Consider the following 21,350-nt stretch of genomic DNA (forward strand, 5'->3'; position numbering starts at 1 on the left):
TGTTTAAATATGATCTTTAAGCACCTGAATGATTTTGAACTACAAATAGCCACTGAATAACTTCATATTTATCCCTAAATTCATTCAGAATCTATTATGCTTTTCCTAATTAACATGCAAATAGTACAATACCACGTCAACGGAAGGTACTAAGTATTAACAGTTGTTTAATCTTTGGAGGAAAACAAGGGCACCTGTAGAGGTTGAGGTTGTTAATCTAGATTTCAAGATATAATTACACAAATTAACTTTAATTTTAAATAAAGTATGCAGTTTACATTAATTTATATCAAGTTTTGAGTGCAAAGATGTGATTAAGGCATTTAAAACAGATAACGTAGAAATTGTTATTAAAATCATAAGTGTTATTTTAGGTGATCTACTAAGCTCATCGTGTAAAACTGCTCTGACTAATATTGAAAGAGAAGTATATAGAATAAGAAGAAACGTTTGCTCGAACACATATACCCTGCACTAATATTCAATCGAAAAATAGATTTATTTGAAGATTCAACTAATATTTCGGAGACTTTATTTTGTTTTTCTTTTTTTGAAATCTTAAATGCGTTATAAAATTAGCTTGTCATGTTTTGGAATTTTTGTCAAATATTCGAAATCCTCTGGTTTTATCAATTTGAATGCCTTAAAAAATTTGCCCATGGACCCCCAGATTTCTTTTTATAAATCTATTAAATGTATTATTATAAGCCATTTAGAAAAAAAATAATGCAAGATAATACAAAAGACGTAATGTTTGGAAGCGTTACAGTTATTTTTTCGCTGTCCCCAGATTGCTTGTGCCTACTATGTGTGATTTTTGGAACAGAAGAGGGAATGATAGCTCCTGATTTCCTTTTTATGTCCAAATTTTTTTCTTTCATTCTTCTGATATTTTCATGCCGGGTATTCCCCAACCTTTGCGCCAGCACCTAACCCTTTCGAAAAGCATGCCAATAATATTGTTTTTAATAATTTAAACTTACTTTTTAAAATGGTATTGAGTCCTTCGCTGCTTCATTAATTAATATGAAGCATTACTTATAAGCGTGTCACGAATACCGTTATTGTAAGTTTTTTTTTTTATCTTTCGTTTGTAATATCTTCTCCTTTCGGGAAAAACCCTTTATTCTATAAATCATTCTATAGATAGTAGCCAATAGAACCTTTGTCAAATCATAAGGCAACCAATCAGAATCGATGTTTCTTAGGTTATGATTTCAAGATACTAGTAGTAGCGTGAATATCAACCGATCGTGAAATGTGAATTGAATGTCAAGCTCTCAACCATCCGAGAAAGAGTTTCCGTCTTTTAACAGTACGTTTGTAATGCATGCTACGGGGATTTTTCTGCGTTGTAGGCAATAGGGGCATCAGGTGTTATTCTTAACTGTCCTTCCATCCTTCCATGCAGACATCCGTCCGTCTTGCTATCCGGCCGTCCAACTATCGACTCGGCAGTCAAACTTAAATTTGCTTCATACAAATTTAATAAAACTCATTCACTATACTAAGAACTAAAGCACCTAGACAGAATTCCAGTAAGGAAATAGAGGCACTTGCCGTTCTAGAGTTGTGTCCCATAATAACTTCAAAAATTGCATTTTTTTTTCGTTTACGCACTCTCACTTAAGTTTGACTCATCAATTAATATTATAAAACTTTTGCATATTGCTAAAAACTACAATACGTAGAAGTCCAACGTTGGGTTGTGAGTCAATAACCATTCTTAAGTTATGCCCCTTTTATAATTTGAAAAATAACAAATCTTAAGTGGGGGCAGGGCATTCGTGTCCTTCGACACATTCTTTTTGTTTGTTTGTATATAATGCTATTATAATTGATAATCTTTTTCATTAAAAAAACCAATTATGATACATTAGACAAACCACTAAAGGTTTTGAATATTGACTTTGCTTGAAGGAAACCTGTGATATTTACGAAAACATTATTTTGTTCGATAGAAACTGTACTGATCAAGCACGGCAGACATTATGGAAAGGACAAAAGGAAAGACAGTTCACTTGCCCTCAAGGGAAGTACACTTTGCGAACGAGTTCCATTTACCTTAGTTCTGGTTTCAATAGCATATTAATCAAGTTTTAAGAATCCTTCCGTAAATATTCTAAAAGCATATGGCATTTACATAACTTAATTAGTCTCAAAACAGCTATAAGTGTTTCTTTGGAATTCTTGACAATGTCTTTGGAGACCAACGTGTTTGTAAAAGACATATTATTGATTAACTGAGTTACAAACAAACCTCTTTAAGACATTATCACGTTTGCCTTTTAGTGTGAGTTGCAGATGAACTACTTTCTGCAACCCTCGACTACTCAGAGACAGACATTTCGTCTGTATTTTGATATCTAAATGTACTCTGTTTTAATGCCGTCCAATTGACGGGAACCCCACATATTAATATGGAATTTCGGATACTGTTTTTGCAATATGATAACATAGTTTTTAACACAAGATTGAGGGTTTGCTAAAATTTCTTATTTTAACATAGGATATTTTGACCTTATTTTGAAACACTTATTTTCAATGGCCATTTTTTTTTTAAATTTTCTATTCACCATATGACTTTCTTATAAATGATAACGAAGACTACCAACAGTTTTTGATTACATGTCCAATATGTAAATATTATTATCGTAATTGAAATATGAATTAAAGAGCTCTTGAAAATGAGATTTATTAAAAAAAAAAACATTAGTAAAACTAGAACTTAAATTATTACTAAAAAAGTAATAAGTAAAGAACAAAATGTTAAAAGTGTAATTTTTAGTAATAAACAACCTCCGTAAGGGCCTCACGTTTGGATAAATAGAATGAACTAGAATTGTACTTGTAAAGGCGCATTAATTCACCAATATTACCACAAAGAAGATGCAATTGAGATAAGAAAACATTTTACAATTGTTTGGAATGAGATGTCGTGTTTATGTATCAACTGCTATACATATCAATATAATGAAGTATATGTATATAACCCTATCAAACGAAACGAACTTATGTCAGATTTGATAAATTGAGTTTGGACAGTTCGTTTCGTGAGCCTTGTTGTGCAAATAATAAGATAAAATCCATTGAAGTGGTTATTATTCAGTTTATTCATTTGTTTTCACAGCGAAACAAATAAGATACCATTCCGCAACAACAAATCCTTACCATATATCATCAGAGGGATTTATTTTATTTATTTGTGTTAATGTGATTGCATCATGAGGTCATAAATCAGGTCATTAATCTTCAGATTACACATCGGTAATGGACCATTTCCATCTCGGCAAAACAATATCCGATATTCCTTCATTCCGTTCACACATGTTTTGTGTTGAAAACATGATTTTTGTTATGAAAACTGAATACCGAAGCCGTTGAATAAGTTTCATAGTTTACCGGTGTCAAGTTATTTGATAGGACTATCATTCTTTTATATTTAAACAATATCTGATATTCCTCGATTCCGTTTAGATATTTTTTGTGTTGTAAGCATGACTTTCGTTATGAAAACTGCACACCGAAGCCGTTGAACAAGTTTTATAGTTTAACGGTATCTAGTTATTTGATAGGACTATCATTCTTTTTTATTATATAACTAACAAGTCGTTTCGCTTCATTTGCCATTTAATGAATAACAATTACTTCTGTAAAATTCTGACGCAAACTTTAAATTTTTCAGATCTTTAATCACAGACCAAACTTCAGTTGAGAAACAATAGTAGATTTGGAAATGACTGACATTTTAAACACAACTGTAACCAGTTATATCTACCCAAGTAAAAAGACGGATGGATTGTTATTCCAAAGAAACCACGTTTTCCTAGACAACAATATGACAAATATTCATGCTTTTACTAATTTCAGCCAAAATAATACAAGTATAAAGCCATTGGGCAGAAACGAGGAACTTGCTAAAATAGAGATTTCAACTTTGGCAGTTCTGTTATATTTTTCGTTATTTGGAAACACAGTCGTACTTTTCGTATTAAAGTTTAAATGCAGTACTTTAACAAGAATGCAATGGTTTATTTTTCATTTGTGTATAGCTGACCTTTCGATGGGATTCTTTAATCTATTACCACAAATGGCATGGGACATTACCTATCGTTTCCAAGGAAACGATTTCCTATGTAAATTTGTTAAATATTTTCAAGTCGTTGCCATGTATGCCTCTTCGTATGTTTTAGTAACGACAGCCATTGATAGATATGTTTCTATTTGCTACCCGATCACAAGCCAAACTTGGACAAACAAACGAATTCATTGTATGATATCACTGGCCTGGATTATGTCTCTGTTATGCGCAGTTCCGCAGTTAGTCTTATTTTCGTATCAGGAGACTGAGTCCGGAAGTGACGTGTACGATTGCTGGGAGAACCTTAGTACCGGTCCAATATGGAAGCTGCAAATTTATGTCACGTGGATATTTGTGTCTATTTACTTTGTTCCGTTCTGTATATTAACAGCTGTCTATTCAAGAATATGTTACGTTGTGTGGATCAGTGTAGGATCTAGCTCGAATCTTCCCGAAACAAAACGATATCCCAGAAAAATATCATTCAATAAAACATACTCTGTTCGTGATTCGAACGTTGAAAATGCTATCAATAAACCCCGAGTCCATCGGAAAGCAGTATCTAATTCCAAGCTTAAGACCATCAAGCTGACACTTGCTGTAATACTCTGTTACCTGCTGTGCTGGGGACCATTCTTTGTTGCACAGATGTGGTCAGCTTATGATTTCAACGCACCATTTACTCGTAAGTTTATTATCAAATAGTTACTCGTTTTACCTTTCATTGGAGTTCGAACCACCCTTCTACTTTTTTAATGGACAACGAAAACAAATGAATATTAATTACACATTTGAGTACACACCACAGCGTATTTCGCAACAGGAAATGTTTTGAGATGAAATTGTTGGGCTTGTAAGTATTAACAAGATTGCATAAGACGGACGAAAAGAAATATTCTGCCCAGCAAACAAAATGCATGATATAAATTTAAACTATGAACAATATTCTGCCCGGTAAAAAAAATGTAGGATTTAATTGTGTGCAAGATTGAACAGAAATACGAATTCAATTCTTCAATAAATTAAGTGTCTCATATTGTCCATGTTACCCCTGACATAAGTTGAAATATTGGATAGCATTTCAAACAAAATGGATGTAACATTTAAATATAATTGTTATGATACAATTTTTCTTCGGGTTATACAGTGTTGAACATGCATGTATTTTAAATATGAAGCGCATCACAAAAATGTCTTTAGGTAAACGTTTGTATGCCCTAAAACGTATTCAAGGAAGCATTCCATTCTTAAATTAGAAAGATAATACGATTGTAGATACCAATGTCATACTATAATACCTAAGGGTTAAAAGACTGCATATAATTTACAGAAAAAAGGTAATACGAACTTAGATACCAATGTTATATTATAATACCTAAGGGTTAAAAGACGGCATATAATTTACAGAAAAAAGGTAATAAGCATGTAGATACCAATGTTATACTATAATACCTAAGGGTTAAAAGACGGCATATAATTTACAGAAAAAAGGTAATACGAACTTAGATACCAATGTTATATTATAATACCTAAGGGTTAAAAGACGGCATATAATTTACAGAAAAAAGGTAATACGAACTTAGATACCAATGTTATATTATAATACCTAAGGGTTAAAAGACGGCATATAATTTACAGAAAAAAGGTAATACGAACTTAGATACCAATGTTATATTATAATACCTAAGGGTTAAAAGACGGCATATAATTTACAGAAAAAAGGTAATACGAACTTAGATACCAATGTTATATTATAATACCTAAGGGTTAAAAGACGGCATATAATTTACAGAAAAAAGGTAATACGAACTTAGATACCAATGTTATATTATAATACCTAAAGGTTAAAAGACTGCATATAATTTACAGAAAAAAGGTAATACGAACTTAGATACCAATGTTATATTATAATACCTAAGGGTTAAAAGACGGCATATAATTTACAGAAAAAAGGTAATATGAACTTAGATACCAATGTTATATTATAATACCTAAGGGTTAAAAGACGGCATATAATTTACAGAAAAAAGGTAATATGAACTTAGATACCAATGTTATATTATAATACCTAAGGGTTAAAAGACTGCATATAATTTACAGAAAAAAAGGTAATACGAACTTAGATACCAATGTTATATTATAATACCTAAGGGTTAAAAGACGGCATATAATTTACAGAAAAAAGGTAATACGAACTTAGATACCAATGTTATATTATAATACCTAAGGGTTAAAAGACGGCATGTAATTTACTGAAAAAAGGTAATACGAACTTAGATACCAATGTTATATTATAATACCTAAGGGTTAAAAGACTGCATATAATTTACAGAAAAAAGGTAATACGAACTTAGATACCAATGTTACATTATATTACCTAAGGGTTAAAAGACGGCATATAATTTACAGAAAAAAGGTAATACGAACTTAGATACCAATGTTATATTATAATACCTAAGGGTTAAAAGACTGCATATAATTTACAGAAAAAAAGGTAATACGAACTTAGATACCAATGTTATATTATAATACCTAAGGGTTAAAAGACGGCATATAATTTACAGAAAAAAGGTAATACGAACTTAGATACCAATGTTATATTATAATACCTAAGGGTTAAAAGACGGCATGTAATTTACTGAAAAAAGGTAATACGAACTTAGATACCAATGTTATATTATAATACCTAAGGGTTAAAAGACGGCATATAATTTACAGAAAAAAGGTAATATGAACTTAGATACCAATGTTATATTATAATACCTAAGGGTTAAAAGACGGCATATAATTTACAGAAAAAAGGTAATATGAACTTAGATACCAATGTTATATTATAATACCTAAGGGTTAAAAGACTGCATATAATTTACAGAAAAAAAGGTAATACGAACTTAGATACCAATGTTATATTATAATACCTAAGGGTTAAAAGACGGCATATAATTTACAGAAAAAAGGTAATACGAACTTAGATACCAATGTTATATTATAATACCTAAGGGTTAAAAGACGGCATGTAATTTACTGAAAAAAGGTAATACGAACTTAGATACCAATGTTATATTATAATACCTAAGGGTTAAAAGACTGCATATAATTTACAGAAAAAAGGTAATACGAACTTAGATACCAATGTTATATTATAATACCTAAGGGTTAAAAGACGGCATGTAATTTACAGAAAAAAGGTAATACGAACTTAGATACCAATGTTATATTATAATACCTAAGGGTTAAAAGACTGCATATAATTTACAGAAAAAAGGTAATACGAACTTAGATACCAATGTTACATTATATTACCTAAGGGTTAAAAGACGGCATATAATTTACAGAAAAAAGGTAATACGAACTTAGATACCAATGTTATATTATAATACCTAAGGGTTAAAAGACGGCATGTAATTTACTGAAAAAAGGTAATACGAACTTAGATACCAATGTTATATTATAATACCTAAGGGTTAAAAGACTGCATATAATTTACAGAAATAGGTAATATGAACTTAGATACCAATGTTATATTATAATACCTAAGGGTTAAAAGACGGCATGTAATTTACAGAAAAAAGGTAATACGAACTTAGATACCAATGTTATATTATAATACCTAAGGGTTAAAAGACGGCATATAATTTACAGAAAAAAAGGTAATACGAACTTAGATACCAATGTTATATTATAATACCTAAGGGTTAAAAGACGGCATGTAATTTACTGAAAAAAGGTAATACGAACTTAGATACCAATGTTATATTATAATACCTAAGGGTTAAAAGACTGCATATAATTTACAGAAAAAAGGTAATATGAACTTAGATACCAATGTTATATTATAATACCTAAGGGTTAAAAGACGGCATATAATTTACAGAAAAAAGGTAATAAGAATGCAGATACCAATGTAATTGTATAATACCTAAGGGTTAAAAGACTGCATATAATTTACAGAAAAAAGGTAATAAGTATGTAGATACCAATGTTACATTATATTACCTAAGGGTTAAAAGACGGCATATAATTTACTGAAAAAAGGTAATACGAATGCAGATACCAATGTAATTGTATAATACCTAAGGGTTAAAAGACTGCATATAATTTACAGAAAAAAGGTAATAAGTATGTAGATACCAATGTTACATTATATTACCTAAGGGTTAAAAGACGGCATATAATTTACAGAAAAAAGGTAATAAGAATGCAGATACCAATGTAATTGTATAATACCTAAGGGTTAAAAGACTGCATATAATTTACAGAAAAAAGGTAATAAGTATGTAGATACCAATGTTACATTATATTACCTAAGGGTTAAAAGACTGCATATAATTTACAGAAAAAAGGTAATAAGTATGTAGATACCAATGTTACATTATAATACCTAAGGGTTAAAAGACTGCATATAATTTACAGAAAAAAGGTAATAAGTATGTAGATACCAATGTTACATTATATTACCTAAGGGTTAAAAGACTGCATATAATTTACAGAAAAAAGGTAATAAGTATGTAGATACCAATGTTACATTATATTACCTAAGGGTTAAAAGACGGCATATAATTTACAGAAAAAAGGTAATACGAATGTAGATACCAATGTTATATTATAATACCTAAGGGTTAAAAGACGGCATGTAATTTACAGAAAAAAGGTAATACGAACTTAGATACCAATGTTATATTATAATACCTAAGGGTTAAAAGACGGCATGTAATTTACTGAAAAAAGGTAATACGAACTTAGATACCAATGTTATATTATAATACCTAAGGGTTAAAAGACTGCATATAATTTACAGAAAAAAGGTAATATGAACTTAGATACCAATGTTATATTATAATACCTAAGGGTTAAAAGACGGCATATAATTTACAGAAAAAAGGTAATACGAACTTAGATACCAATGTTATATTATAATACCTAAGGGTTAAAAGACGGCATGTAATTTACTGAAAAAAGGTAATACGAACTTAGATACCAATGTTATATTATAATACCTAAGGGTTAAAAGACTGCATATAATTTACAGAAAAAAGGTAATATGAACTTAGATACCAATGTTATATTATAATACCTAAGGGTTAAAAGACGGCATGTAATTTACAGAAAAAAGGTAATACGAACTTAGATACCAATGTTATATTATAATACCTAAGGGTTAAAAGACGGCATATAATTTACAGAAAAAAAGGTAATACGAACTTAGATACCAATGTTATATTATAATACCTAAGGGTTAAAAGACGGCATGTAATTTACTGAAAAAAGGTAATACGAACTTAGATACCAATGTTATATTATAATACCTAAGGGTTAAAAGACTGCATATAATTTACAGAAAAAAGGTAATATGAACTTAGATACCAATGTTATATTATAATACCTAAGGGTTAAAAGACGGCATATAATTTACAGAAAAAAGGTAATAAGAATGCAGATACCAATGTAATTGTATAATACCTAAGGGTTAAAAGACTGCATATAATTTACAGAAAAAAGGTAATAAGTATGTAGATACCAATGTTACATTATAATACCTAAGGGTTAAAAGACGGCATGTAATTTACAGAAAAAAGGTAATACGAATGTAGATACCAATGTTACATTATATTACCTAAGGGTTAAAAGACTGCATATAATTTACAGAAAAAAGGTAATATGAACTTAGATACCAATGTTATATTATAATACCTAAGGGTTAAAAGACGGCATATAATTTACAGAAAAAAGGTAATACGAACTTAGATACCAATGTTATATTATAATACCTAAGGGTTAAAAGACGGCATATAATTTACAGAAAAAAGGTAATAAGAATGTAGATACCAATGTTATATTATAATACCTAAGGGTTAAAAGACGGCATATAATTTACAGAAAAAAGGTAATAAGTACAAGACCATTGGATTTCAAAAGAGACAGCTATTATTTATAACAGACATTATCTATTAAATACAATTTAGAAATTGGAAAAGGCTTGAAGGAATAATTTTTGACACATATAACAGCAGTAATTGAAAAGCTGATCATATTTTTGTTATCAATAATACATTTTGTCGCTTTAAAAATTATTTAATTAAAGTAGTGGTCCATAAAAAAAACTAAAATCTAAAGCTATGCCGTAAGATGCTATTATAGAGGTCTTGTCTTTGTTCTCTCGTTTAAGATAAAAATAACGTTTGATATTTTTTGTTTAAAGAGCAAATAATATTTTTTTTAATTTTCATTACGAAATAACTGGGTTATCGGGTCATATCATTTACATTAATGTTATGATTAAACAAGGCATCTTTTGGTAAACGATTAGACTGTTTACCATATGCAGACGTTTTTGAATTGATTGTATTTAGCTTTTTAGTTCATCTATATGTTTTTGAGTTTAGTGCGACGTTCATTTTTTACTGAACTAGAACACAGTTGTATTTTGTGGGTAGCTGAGGACCACCTCCGGGTGCTGGGTTTTCTCGATTCGTTGAAGACCCTTTGGTGGCCTTCGGCTGTTGTCGACTTTTTGGTCGGGTTGTTGTTTTTTTGACATATTCCCATTTCCATTCTCAATTATGTTGTCATTTTTCAAAACACAAAACGGACTTAAAAGCGCTGGAGAATCAGTGTAAACACTATGACATATTTATAAGCGGTTTGGTCAGACGCTGAAATGATCCTTCGGTTCCTAGTGTCAAAATGATGTTCAGCAAATGACCATACTTATATTTCTTCTTATATATATTCAAGAAAATAAGAAAATTATGGATATTCTTGATTATAAATAATTAAGAATGATATGTAAAGAGATTGCGCAATCATTCATATATTGTATGTAGTATTATAAAGTTATTGTATTGCTAAAATAATCTTTAGTCTTATTGCGAAACTAGATGAAATAATAAGTTCTTTGGACATTTATTAATTAACTTGTTGCAATATATTCATTTAGAAACTAAAAGCTTTGACCTCTACAAGAACTTTCGACCAGAAACAATATAATGTCTTCAGACTTTGGACAATAATAAAATGGCAAGTTGAGATGTTTGCTCTAATGACGACCTTGAACAATGGACTTTCTTAAAAAACAATATTTGGCGAACGACAAATTAACCTTATCAATACTTATTCCAGAATTTGATTACATAAATTCAATAACATATAGAAGTACATGAAAGTTAGAAGGAAATTAATGAAAATGTCTTTTAGGTAAAATATGTTTGTGGCTTCATCAAATATATCAAATGACCGCGGTAATAGGCGAAACAAACTATTTAAGTTGTTATTGGTTTTTGACTGTCTTTCAGTGAATTCGAATAAACATTTCTTTGTTTCTTAGTGTCTTTCTTTTTTTTTGTTGTAGTTACATACCGATCTGTTAATTTAAACCTTTTGTTGTACTTGAACTGTGCAGTTACACCACTGTCCAAGCTTAATGATGAAATGTGCGTTAACAAATATGTTCAACCCGGCACAATTTGTATGCGTCTGACTGTAATACTGTTGTGTTCGTTATCTGTCATGTTTGTTTTTCTTTTTTAGCTCACCTGGCCCGAAGGGCCAAGTGAGCTTTTCTCATCACTTGGCGTCCGTCGTCCGTCGTCCGTCGTCGTCCGTCGTCGTCCGTCGTCGTCGTCGTCCGTCGTCGTTAACTTTTACAAAAATCTTCTCCTCTGAAACTACTGGGCCAAATCAAACCAAACTTGGCCACAATCATCATTGGGGTATCTAGTTTAAAAATTGTGTGGCGTGACCCGGTCAACCAACCAAGATGGCCGCCACGGCTAAAAATAGAACATAGGGGTAAAATGCAGTTTTTGGCTTATAACTCAAAAACCAAAGCATTTAGAGCAAATCTGACATGGGGTAAAAATGTTTATCAGGTCAAGATCTATCTGCCCTGAAATTTTCAGATGAATCGGTCAATCGGTTGTTGGGTTGCTGCCCCTGAATTGGTAATTTTGAAGAAATTTTGCTGTTTTTGGTTATTATCTTGAATATTATTATAGTTAGAGATAAACTGTAAACAGCAATAATGTTCAGCAAAGTAAGATCTACAAATAAGTCAACATGACCAAAATGGTCAGTTGACCTGTTTAGGAGTTATTGCCCTTTATAGTCAATTTTTAACCATTTTTCGTTAATTAAAGTAATCTTTTACAAAAATCTTCTCCTCTGAAACTACTTGGCCAAATTAATCCAAACTTGGCCACAATCATCTTTGGGGTATCTAGTTTAAAAAATGTGTGGCGTGACCTGGTCAACCAACCAAGATGGCCGCCACGGCTAAAAATAGAACAAAGGGGTAAAATGCAGTTTTTGGCTTATAACTCAAAAACCAAAGCATTTTGAGGCAATCTGACATGGGATAAAAATGTTTATCAGGTCAAGATCTATCTGCCCTAAAATTTTCAGATGAATCGGTCAATCAGTTGTTGGGTTGCTGCCCCTGAATTGGTAATTTTGAGGAAATTTTGCTGTTTTTTGTTGTTATCTTGAATATTATTATAGATAGAGATAAACTGTAAACAGCAATAATGTTCAGCAAAGTAAGATCTACAAATAAGTCAACATGAACAAAATGGTCAGTTGACCCGTTTAGGAGTTATTGCCCTTTATAGTCAATTTTTTACCATTTTTCGTTAATTAAAGTAATCTTTTACAAAAATCTTCTCCTCTGAAACTACTTGGCCAAATTAATCCAAACTTGGCCACAATCATCTTTGGGGTATCTTGTTTAAAAAATGTGTGGCGTGACCTGGTCAACCAACTAAGATGGCCGCCACGGCTAAAAATAGAACAAAGGGGTAAAATGCAGTTTTTGGCTTATAACTCAAAAACCAAAGCATTTTGAGGCAATCTGACATGGGATAAAAATGTTTATCAGGTCAAGATCTATCTGCCCTAAAATTTTCAGATGAATCGGTCAATCAGTTGTTGGGTTGCTGCCCCTGAATTGGTAATTTTGAGGAAATTTTGCTGTTTTTGGTTGTTATCTTGAATATTATTATAGATAGAGATAAACTGTAAACAGCAATAATGTTCAGCAAAGTAAGATCTACAAATAAGTCAACATGACCAAAATGGTCAGTTGACCCGTTTAGGAGTTATTGCCCTTTATAGTCAATTTTTTACCATTTTTCGTAAAAATTAAAGTAATCTTTTACAAAAATCTTCTCCTCTGAAACTACTTGGCCAAATTAATCCAAACTTGGCCACAATCATCTTTGGGGTATCTAGTTTAAAAAATGTGTGGCGTGACCTGGTCAACCAACCAAGATGGCCGCCACCGCTAAAAATAGAACATAGGGGTAAAATGCAGTTTTTGGCTTATAACTCAAAAACCAAAGCATTTTGAGGAAATCTGACATGGGATAAAAATGTTTATCAGGTCAAGAACTATCTGCCCTGAAATTTTCAGATGAATCGGTCAATCGGTTGTTGGGTTGCTGCTCCTGAATTGGTAATTTTGAGGAAATTTTGCTGTTTTTGGTTATTATCTTGAATATTATTATAGATAGAGATAAATTGTAAACAGCAATAATGTTCAGCAAAGTAAGATCTACAAATAAGTCAACATGACCAAAATGGTCAGTTGACCCCTTTAGGAGTTATTGCCCTTTATAGTCAATCTTTAACCATTTTTCATAAATCTAAGTAATCTTTTACAAAATGTCCACTGAAACTACTAGGCCACAATCATCTTTGGGGTATCTAGTTTGAAAAATGTGTCCGATGACCTGGCCATTCAACCAAGATGGCCGCCATGGCTAAAAATAGAACATAGGGGTAAAATGCAGTTTTTTGCTTATAACTATGAAACCAAAGCATCTAAAGCAAATCTGACAAGAAGTTAAATTGTTAATCAAGTCAATATCTATCTGCCCTGAATTTTTCAGATGAATTGGACAACTGGTTGTTGGGTTGCTGCCCTCCAATTGGTAATTTTTAAAGAAATTTTGCCGTTTTTGGTTATCTTGAATACTATTATAGATAGCGATAAACTGTAAACAGCAATAATGTTCAGCAAAGTAAGATCTACAAATAAGTCAACATGACATAAATGGTCAATTGACCCCTTAAGGAGTTATTGCCCTTTATAGTCAATTTTTAACAATTTTCATTAATTTGGTAAATTTATGTAAATTTTTACCAAATATAGTTTTCTGTTACTAATGGGCAAAGTTCATGATAGATATAATTGTAAGAAGCAAAATCGTTCAGTTAAGTAAGAACTTCAAACACATCACCATCACCAAAATACAATTTTGTCATGAATCCATTTGTGTCCTTTGTTTAATATGCACATAGACCAAGGTGAGCGACACAGGCTCTTTAGAGCCTCTAGTTTTTCCTTCGAACTGCTTCCCTACTTGTCATGTTTTACCGTTTTGTTGGTAACTGTTTAAATTGACTTTCATCATTACCGCACTGAACAAAGAAATAACACAACGGAAGCCGTATACTGTGCAGGAAATGTTTACCCTTCCGGAGCACCTGATTTCATTCCGGATTTTTAGTGGAGTTCGTGTTGTTTCTTAATTAGTATTTATTACTGTTGATGTGAATGTCCGTTGGTTTTGTGAGTCTTTGTTTACTTCTTGGTTTTGATTGTTATTGTCTTGCTCTCAGTTGCAGTCTATACGATTACCTGTTTACAATGACGTCATTTGTCTTTAGAAGATAGTTGTCTCATTGCAATCAGAGAACATATCAATATTTTTATCTTGAAAATATACATAATAAAAAACCTCAAATCAGTAGCAAAATTAAACTTTCAGATTAATACATATTGGAGTTAATAAGGGTACAAAACATAATACATGCAAAGGATAAGCGGCATTACATGAGACATATCTAGACAAATAGATTTTGATTTCACTATAAAAGACACCAAGCTTATCCCTTTCCATGTTTTAAATTATAATCCTGGTACCTTTGATAACTATAACCAAATGCCATTGAAACAATTTACACATAAAACGCCACGAAATACCTTAAATGCGGTGTTTAAAAGTGGCGTTAAATCACCAAAAAAATCAAACCAAATCAATTACATAATTATACCAAAAAGAATGTTCCATTTTTATAGGTTTTACAGGAAAAGGAAAGTAAAAAACATACTCGCTAAAGAACTGATTTTTATTTGCAACATAACATAACTCAAACAATATACCATATGGGGATGAACTGACAACTCTTTTTAAATATCACGAAACCGTAATAAGGTTGAAAATCCGTATGAAAACAAAAACAATTGACCGTTTTATCTCGGTAAGGATATAAACATAATCTTACTATTCAATTGTCAACATGAATCGTACTAAAAAATCAAAACAATAAGGAAAAGTACATAAGGAGTAAAAACATATGACGACAGTTTTCCATTTTAACATCTGCAGTACCCTGTAATTTGACTAATAATACTTCAGACAAAAATAAACATACTGAAGAAGGCTAAGAGTACAATGTTATTTGTAAGACTTTACAAATTTATCAGATTATGATACTTGTAGTTACGTCAATAGTACTTATTTATAATGATTTGTATTGTGGCGGGGAGAGTTTTCACAAATATCGGTTGGGATTGTCGGACAATATTCAAAATGAGTGCAGCAGTAGTTTTATCGATGCTTAATTTAAATAATTGAATTCTGAACATTCAAATCAAGGATTACAAAAACAGAATGTTAAACAAAAAGTAAAATCGGGGCAGACAACAGCGTTACCGTCTCATGCTATGCATGCATCATTCTCCATACCAAACCCTAGGTACACGGTCAGAATAAAAGTATTGAGTACTACAAATCGGATGAAAGGAGTGGAATATTCTTATGAACTACCAAAGTGATTGATATAATGTACGGATGACAAAATATGTTTTTCACGCATATTTCATTATATTATATGAAAACAATCGTATTATATCACTTATAATTATTGCATTTAATCATTTAAGAACGCAAAGAGAAACATACACATTTTCTAATTTATTTTACTTTTCATGTATGGTTCATGTAATGACAAAATAGCCTTTTCAAGAACTGAAATATCGAAATATAATCAACTCGTGGACTTACAATGCTGATACTGTAAGCTACGCTATCATCATGTAAACTTTATGTAAACAATTAAGAGTTGGTTGACCGTTATTAAATATCTGTTTCAATTGACGTGAGTACAATCCCGTCATTTAGGAAATGCAAGCACGATATTCCCGTGCAGGGATTTCCTATCATGACTTTCTCGATAGAGGGTTGCTGATCACAAGGAAGCTATTAAACAAAGAGTTCCAAATGGTGAAGTTGAAATCATCCCTTCTTTAACTTACAGACGCCATCACGAGTTGGTTGACCGTTATGGAATAACCGTTACAGAAATGATATTTGATATGTTCCTTACTTTGTAACTACAACCCCTTCCCTTTCATGAATGTGACCTATCAAATTAGACTATTTACCGGATTTGTTATCACTTAAGCAACACGACAGGTGCAACATGTGGAGAAGGATCTGCTTACCATTACGAAGCACCTGAGATCACCTCCTAGTTTCTGGCGGGGTTCGGGTTGCTTATTCTGTAGTTTTCTATGTTGTGTCATGTGTACTAATGTTTGTGTGTTTGTCTTTTTCATTCTAAGTCATGGCGTTGTCAGTTTATTTTCGATTTATGAGTTTGATTGTCACTTTGGTATCTTTTTTCCATTTTTCATTGAATACTTTTCCGATGGTCTAAATCAAGTTTGCCAATTTATCCTAGGGGTGAGTATTGCCTCATTGCTTCCAAAGTTTATCAAAATTAACAACGGCGTCTCATAATATTTTTAACGAAGTGTGATACCATGTATGGCTGATTAATAAGAAACAAGGTCTTACTGTCAGACAATCATACTGTATCATTTGTGATGCTTTATATAACGCAATTAAAGGTTTCTCTATATTGAAGTTTTGACCATCCTAATTAATCGAATATCTTTGGGGTAAATAAGCTAAAGTAATTGACCGTATAAACAAAGACTAAGTTGTAAATAATTACGGTCATATGACATCAAAATCCAAATAATTCGGTTATTTTATTGCGTTGATCTACTATGGTAATATTAACGAGAGTATGAGAATTGACATAAAGTTCTCGAGTGGAGCAGAACTGAATATTAAACGTAAAAATCAAATGAATATAAGCGGAATTTATGTGTAGGCAAATTATATTTATTAAGAATGTCAACACCTACTATCCGATTTAAAAATATCTTAGAAGCACGATTTAATACAACCACATGGAGCTGTGCATCATTTAAATCATTTCTATAATTTTTACCTATCATGTCTGTTTGATTTGTTCACACACTGATGAAAATATTATGGAATTTCATGCGACTGTCATACAAATGAGAGGTTCAGCTTGCTATAAAACTAGGGTTGATTACCATATTATTACATTAGGAAATGCTTGTACCAATTAAGGACTGTGACAGTTGTTTTACAATGGTTGATGGGTCTGAGCTTTTGATTTTGCCATTGGATAACACTTAGGGACTTTGAATTGAATTTTCCCTTGGAGTTCGGTATTTATGTTATTTGATATTTTAAATATTGTTGTTTCCCTTACAACATTGCAAATCTTAAGTGTTCGAAGAAACCACTACAAAAATGAGTTAACTACACGTTTAATTTAGCTCTTATGTCCTTAAAGGTATTCAATAACTTACATCAACTTTTAGTTCAAAATAATCAATTCGTGTTGGCCCTAGATAACTTTTAAAATGTATACATCATTGAAAGAGTTCCAAATTATCTCCCAAGGTGGAAAAATGCCATTTTTTGGCTTTAAAATTATAATATCTTTTTCAACTCATCGGTGACCTATCTTTTTTAATATTATTTCCATATAAACTGTACTTAAACTAAATTATTGTAAAATGTGATCGATTTCTGTAATAAATTTCTTTTTTATTTCGATATAACCTTTGTTTCTCCTATTACTTCATCAGACAAAACAAACACCTTTACAAAAATGTATGCTTCTTTCGAAGGCAGATTGTGAGCGCAAATGAACGGTGACCCCACTGTTTTATTTAATTTTCTATTAACTATAAGATAAATTTCATTTAGAGAAAATATAGAGAAATCCTATATAAATGATTTAGACCCGCGAACCCCCTTAAGTAAAAACGTGCATAACATTGCTTAATATATAAATACCTATCATTCATATTACTAGTATCTAATGTTATATGTCAAGAAAATTTGGTGAGCGTCATGGAAAGCGAAAAATTTCTTCACGCAGGAACAGGTTTCAAGACGCATCGAGTGAAAATTCAGCTACAGGCACAAAAGATCATTAAGGGTTGATGACATATTTAACAGGACTTATCTCTGTCTTTTTATTGAAGTTAAATGAACTCAGCCTCATGAGTTAACTTAGCTTTTTGAGTGATTTGAACGAGTTCACACACTAATAAACCTTTATGACAATTTTATCTTAATCAAATTTTAGTATTTGATTTGTCGTTTTTATGTACTTCCTCCTTTTGAATTTGCCTCGGAGTTCAGATTTTTGTTCTTAATATCAATATAATTTGGTGATGACTTCATGCTAAAAACCGACACGAAGAACTAAAGCAGTGCTGCAAAAATAAATGTCACAGTAATCGAAATATGGTGATTATCAAATTTTAACCATTTAAATCCGCGATATCGACTACAGAAGATCAGAAGTGATTTTAATTCAATAAGTTACAGCTGCATGTAGAAAAAACCCCAACATGTCAATCTTATACAATATTAATTACATTTAACGCATGTGCCGTATTATCCAGATCACAGATTCACGCCTTCGGCCTTGTTTGCTCTTTTGTCTGGTTATTGTCTCTTTGACACATTTACCGTTTCCATTCAGATTTCTGCTTAGTAAAATATGACAATGATGATGATGCATTTACTGGTATTGACTATCGTGTTCCTTAGTCATGAATTTTCTATGTCGTGTTTTGGACACATTTGACATTTGGCGTTTAATTTACTTTGTCATTATTTTTTTGAGTGTTTCCGTGGGATCGTTTGCCTCGTTTTAACCGCCAACTGTGTGAAATACATTGAAAATAACGAAAGTCTATTAAAAATGCTAGGCATTTCAAACGATCGCGTTTTTCTGCACTTTTTATGATTTGGTTTATAAAATCTACGAATACCCAGAGCCAATGTTAAAAAGAGTTTTTTAAATGCACTGCAAGAGCTGAACAACAAGTTTGGTTTCAATAAATGCTAGCATTACTTGATTCTTTTTTTTTACTGATGCTTTGTACATATTTTTATTGTTGCTTTATCAATATTTTGTTGTTGTTGCTCTGTACGTATGTTTATTGTTGCCGTATACATATGTGAATTGTTGCTTTGTACTTAATTTTTCTTTTTGATTTTAATATATTTGTATTTTGCTTACATTATACCGCCATTATATAGTTAAGTTCCTTCCCTAAATATTTTGTACGCTCTGTTATGTATCTTTTTTGTAATTCTACTGAACAATAGTGGGAGAACTTAGACATTAAACATAGAAACAACCGCAAAAGGATAACGAACCTGCAAGAAATCTGCTAAAATGGTTGTCTTCATAATATTTGAATATGAGTTTTAATTTTGTTTAGGAAATAGATACTGTAAACCAACTTAATTTCGCGGATACATAATTTCGCGTTTTACCCTTTTTAGACCACTTCGCAGCTATTTAATTTCGCGATTTTCTGAAGTTCAATAAGGAAATATTAATGTATAACATATTCACGACAATTAATATTCGCGTTATTTTTTTATTCACGAAAGTCGCGAAAATAAATCGCTCGCGAAAATAAGTTGGTTTACAGTATACACATATTACATTGATTTAATGTTGGTACCCTAAATAGATCAGTATGATCATTCGTAACTTAGTTAAGGGTGCTGGCTTCTCAGTTTCAAAGTAATTAACTTTTCAAAACACTAGCATACATTTATAGGGAATTAAAAAAGGAATCAAAGGAGCAAACAAAATATATAGGTCACCGTGCTTGTTTTCGAGATATTAGCTATTGAAATTTTGGCGGGAAAATGTGATCTCTTGACTTTTCATTGCCTTATCATTGACAAGTATAAGTCCTAAAAAACTATAAAAAAGTAATTAAAATTTTAAAAGACTTTGACAAACAGTTTATCATTATCCATGCAAAAAAAATATAAAAAAGGGCAAAATTTCTTAAGGCTGTCAAATGGATAAAACCAGAGGTTTCCGGAAATCTGACCAAAATTCCAAAACATGACAAGCAAGCTTCCTTAACAGATTCATAAATTAACAAGAAAAATGGTGATGATGGCTTTTCACTGTTTGATTAAAAACATTTTTTTAACGTAAAAATTTATTTACTTTCTTGATGTAAAAAATGGCAGCATAACACGTTAATACCTCGTATTTTATCTTCTATTCTTGTAAAGTAGATGACATATGCGTTAAATAATGGAAAGACACCAAATACATTTCTGTCTCTAAACTGTAATTTTCTGGTTCAGTGATTAATTCGATACGGGTTTATTGAAAAACACTATCATGTAATTCTCTTATTAGTGTATACAATGATTTCATTAGTTGACAGCAGTTAAAGCTGATCCCTTTCATCAGCCATTCAGCTTTTCTGAGATATTTCTTCCGCTTCAAAGACATCACTGTAGAATAAGACATTGTTTGATTTCAGACAGGAGTGCAATACGAAATACTATGAATAAGAAAATGTTTCACTGAAGTAATGATGTAACATTTTGAACGAATTTATTCTCCAATTATCATATTCTTAAGATTAAATCAAAATGACAAATTATTTTTTTTTCTTGTGGATTTAGCCTAAATACTCTTTTATCAAGCATAGGACTCGACAAAAAGACAAATAAAAAAAAAATGGTAGATATGCCATAATTGAGGCAAAAAACTGGTATGTTGTAAGGAAATAAAAAAAAGTGAAAGACTTTACCGTCTCTAAACTGTAATTTTCAGTGTCAGAGATTAATTCGATACGGTTTTATTGAAAACACAGTCATATCTTTCTCTTATTAGTGTATACAATGATTACATTGTATGACATAAGTAATAGCTGATCCTTTTCAACAGCCATTTAGCTGTTCGAAGATATTTCTTCCGCTTTAAAGACATCACTGTATAATAAGACATTGCCCCACTTCGACGGGAGTGTTGTATGAAAGATTATGAATACGCAAAATGTTTCCTTGAAGAACGGTTTGATGCTCTTTTTTAATGATTT

At 31.3% G+C, this 21,350-nt stretch overlaps 1 protein-coding gene across 1 annotated transcript in view; it reads left to right on the forward strand.

Annotated features, from left to right (window-relative positions):
- The first annotated feature begins 3,736 nt into the window (after positions 1-3,736).
- The window catches only part of LOC134694144 (cephalotocin receptor 1-like), a 66,769-nt gene continuing 49,155 nt past the window's right edge, over positions 3,737-21,350 (forward strand). Inside the window, exon 1 of the mRNA XM_063555141.1 lies at positions 3,737-4,766. Coding sequence (XP_063411211.1) covers positions 3,737-4,766 — 1,030 coding nt within the window. The remainder of the gene's footprint in view (positions 4,767-21,350) is intronic.

The sequence above is a fragment of the Mytilus trossulus genome, chromosome 13 (assembly GCF_036588685.1).
Source record: "Mytilus trossulus isolate FHL-02 chromosome 13, PNRI_Mtr1.1.1.hap1, whole genome shotgun sequence".
Lineage (NCBI taxonomy): Eukaryota > Metazoa > Mollusca > Bivalvia > Mytilida > Mytilidae > Mytilus > Mytilus trossulus.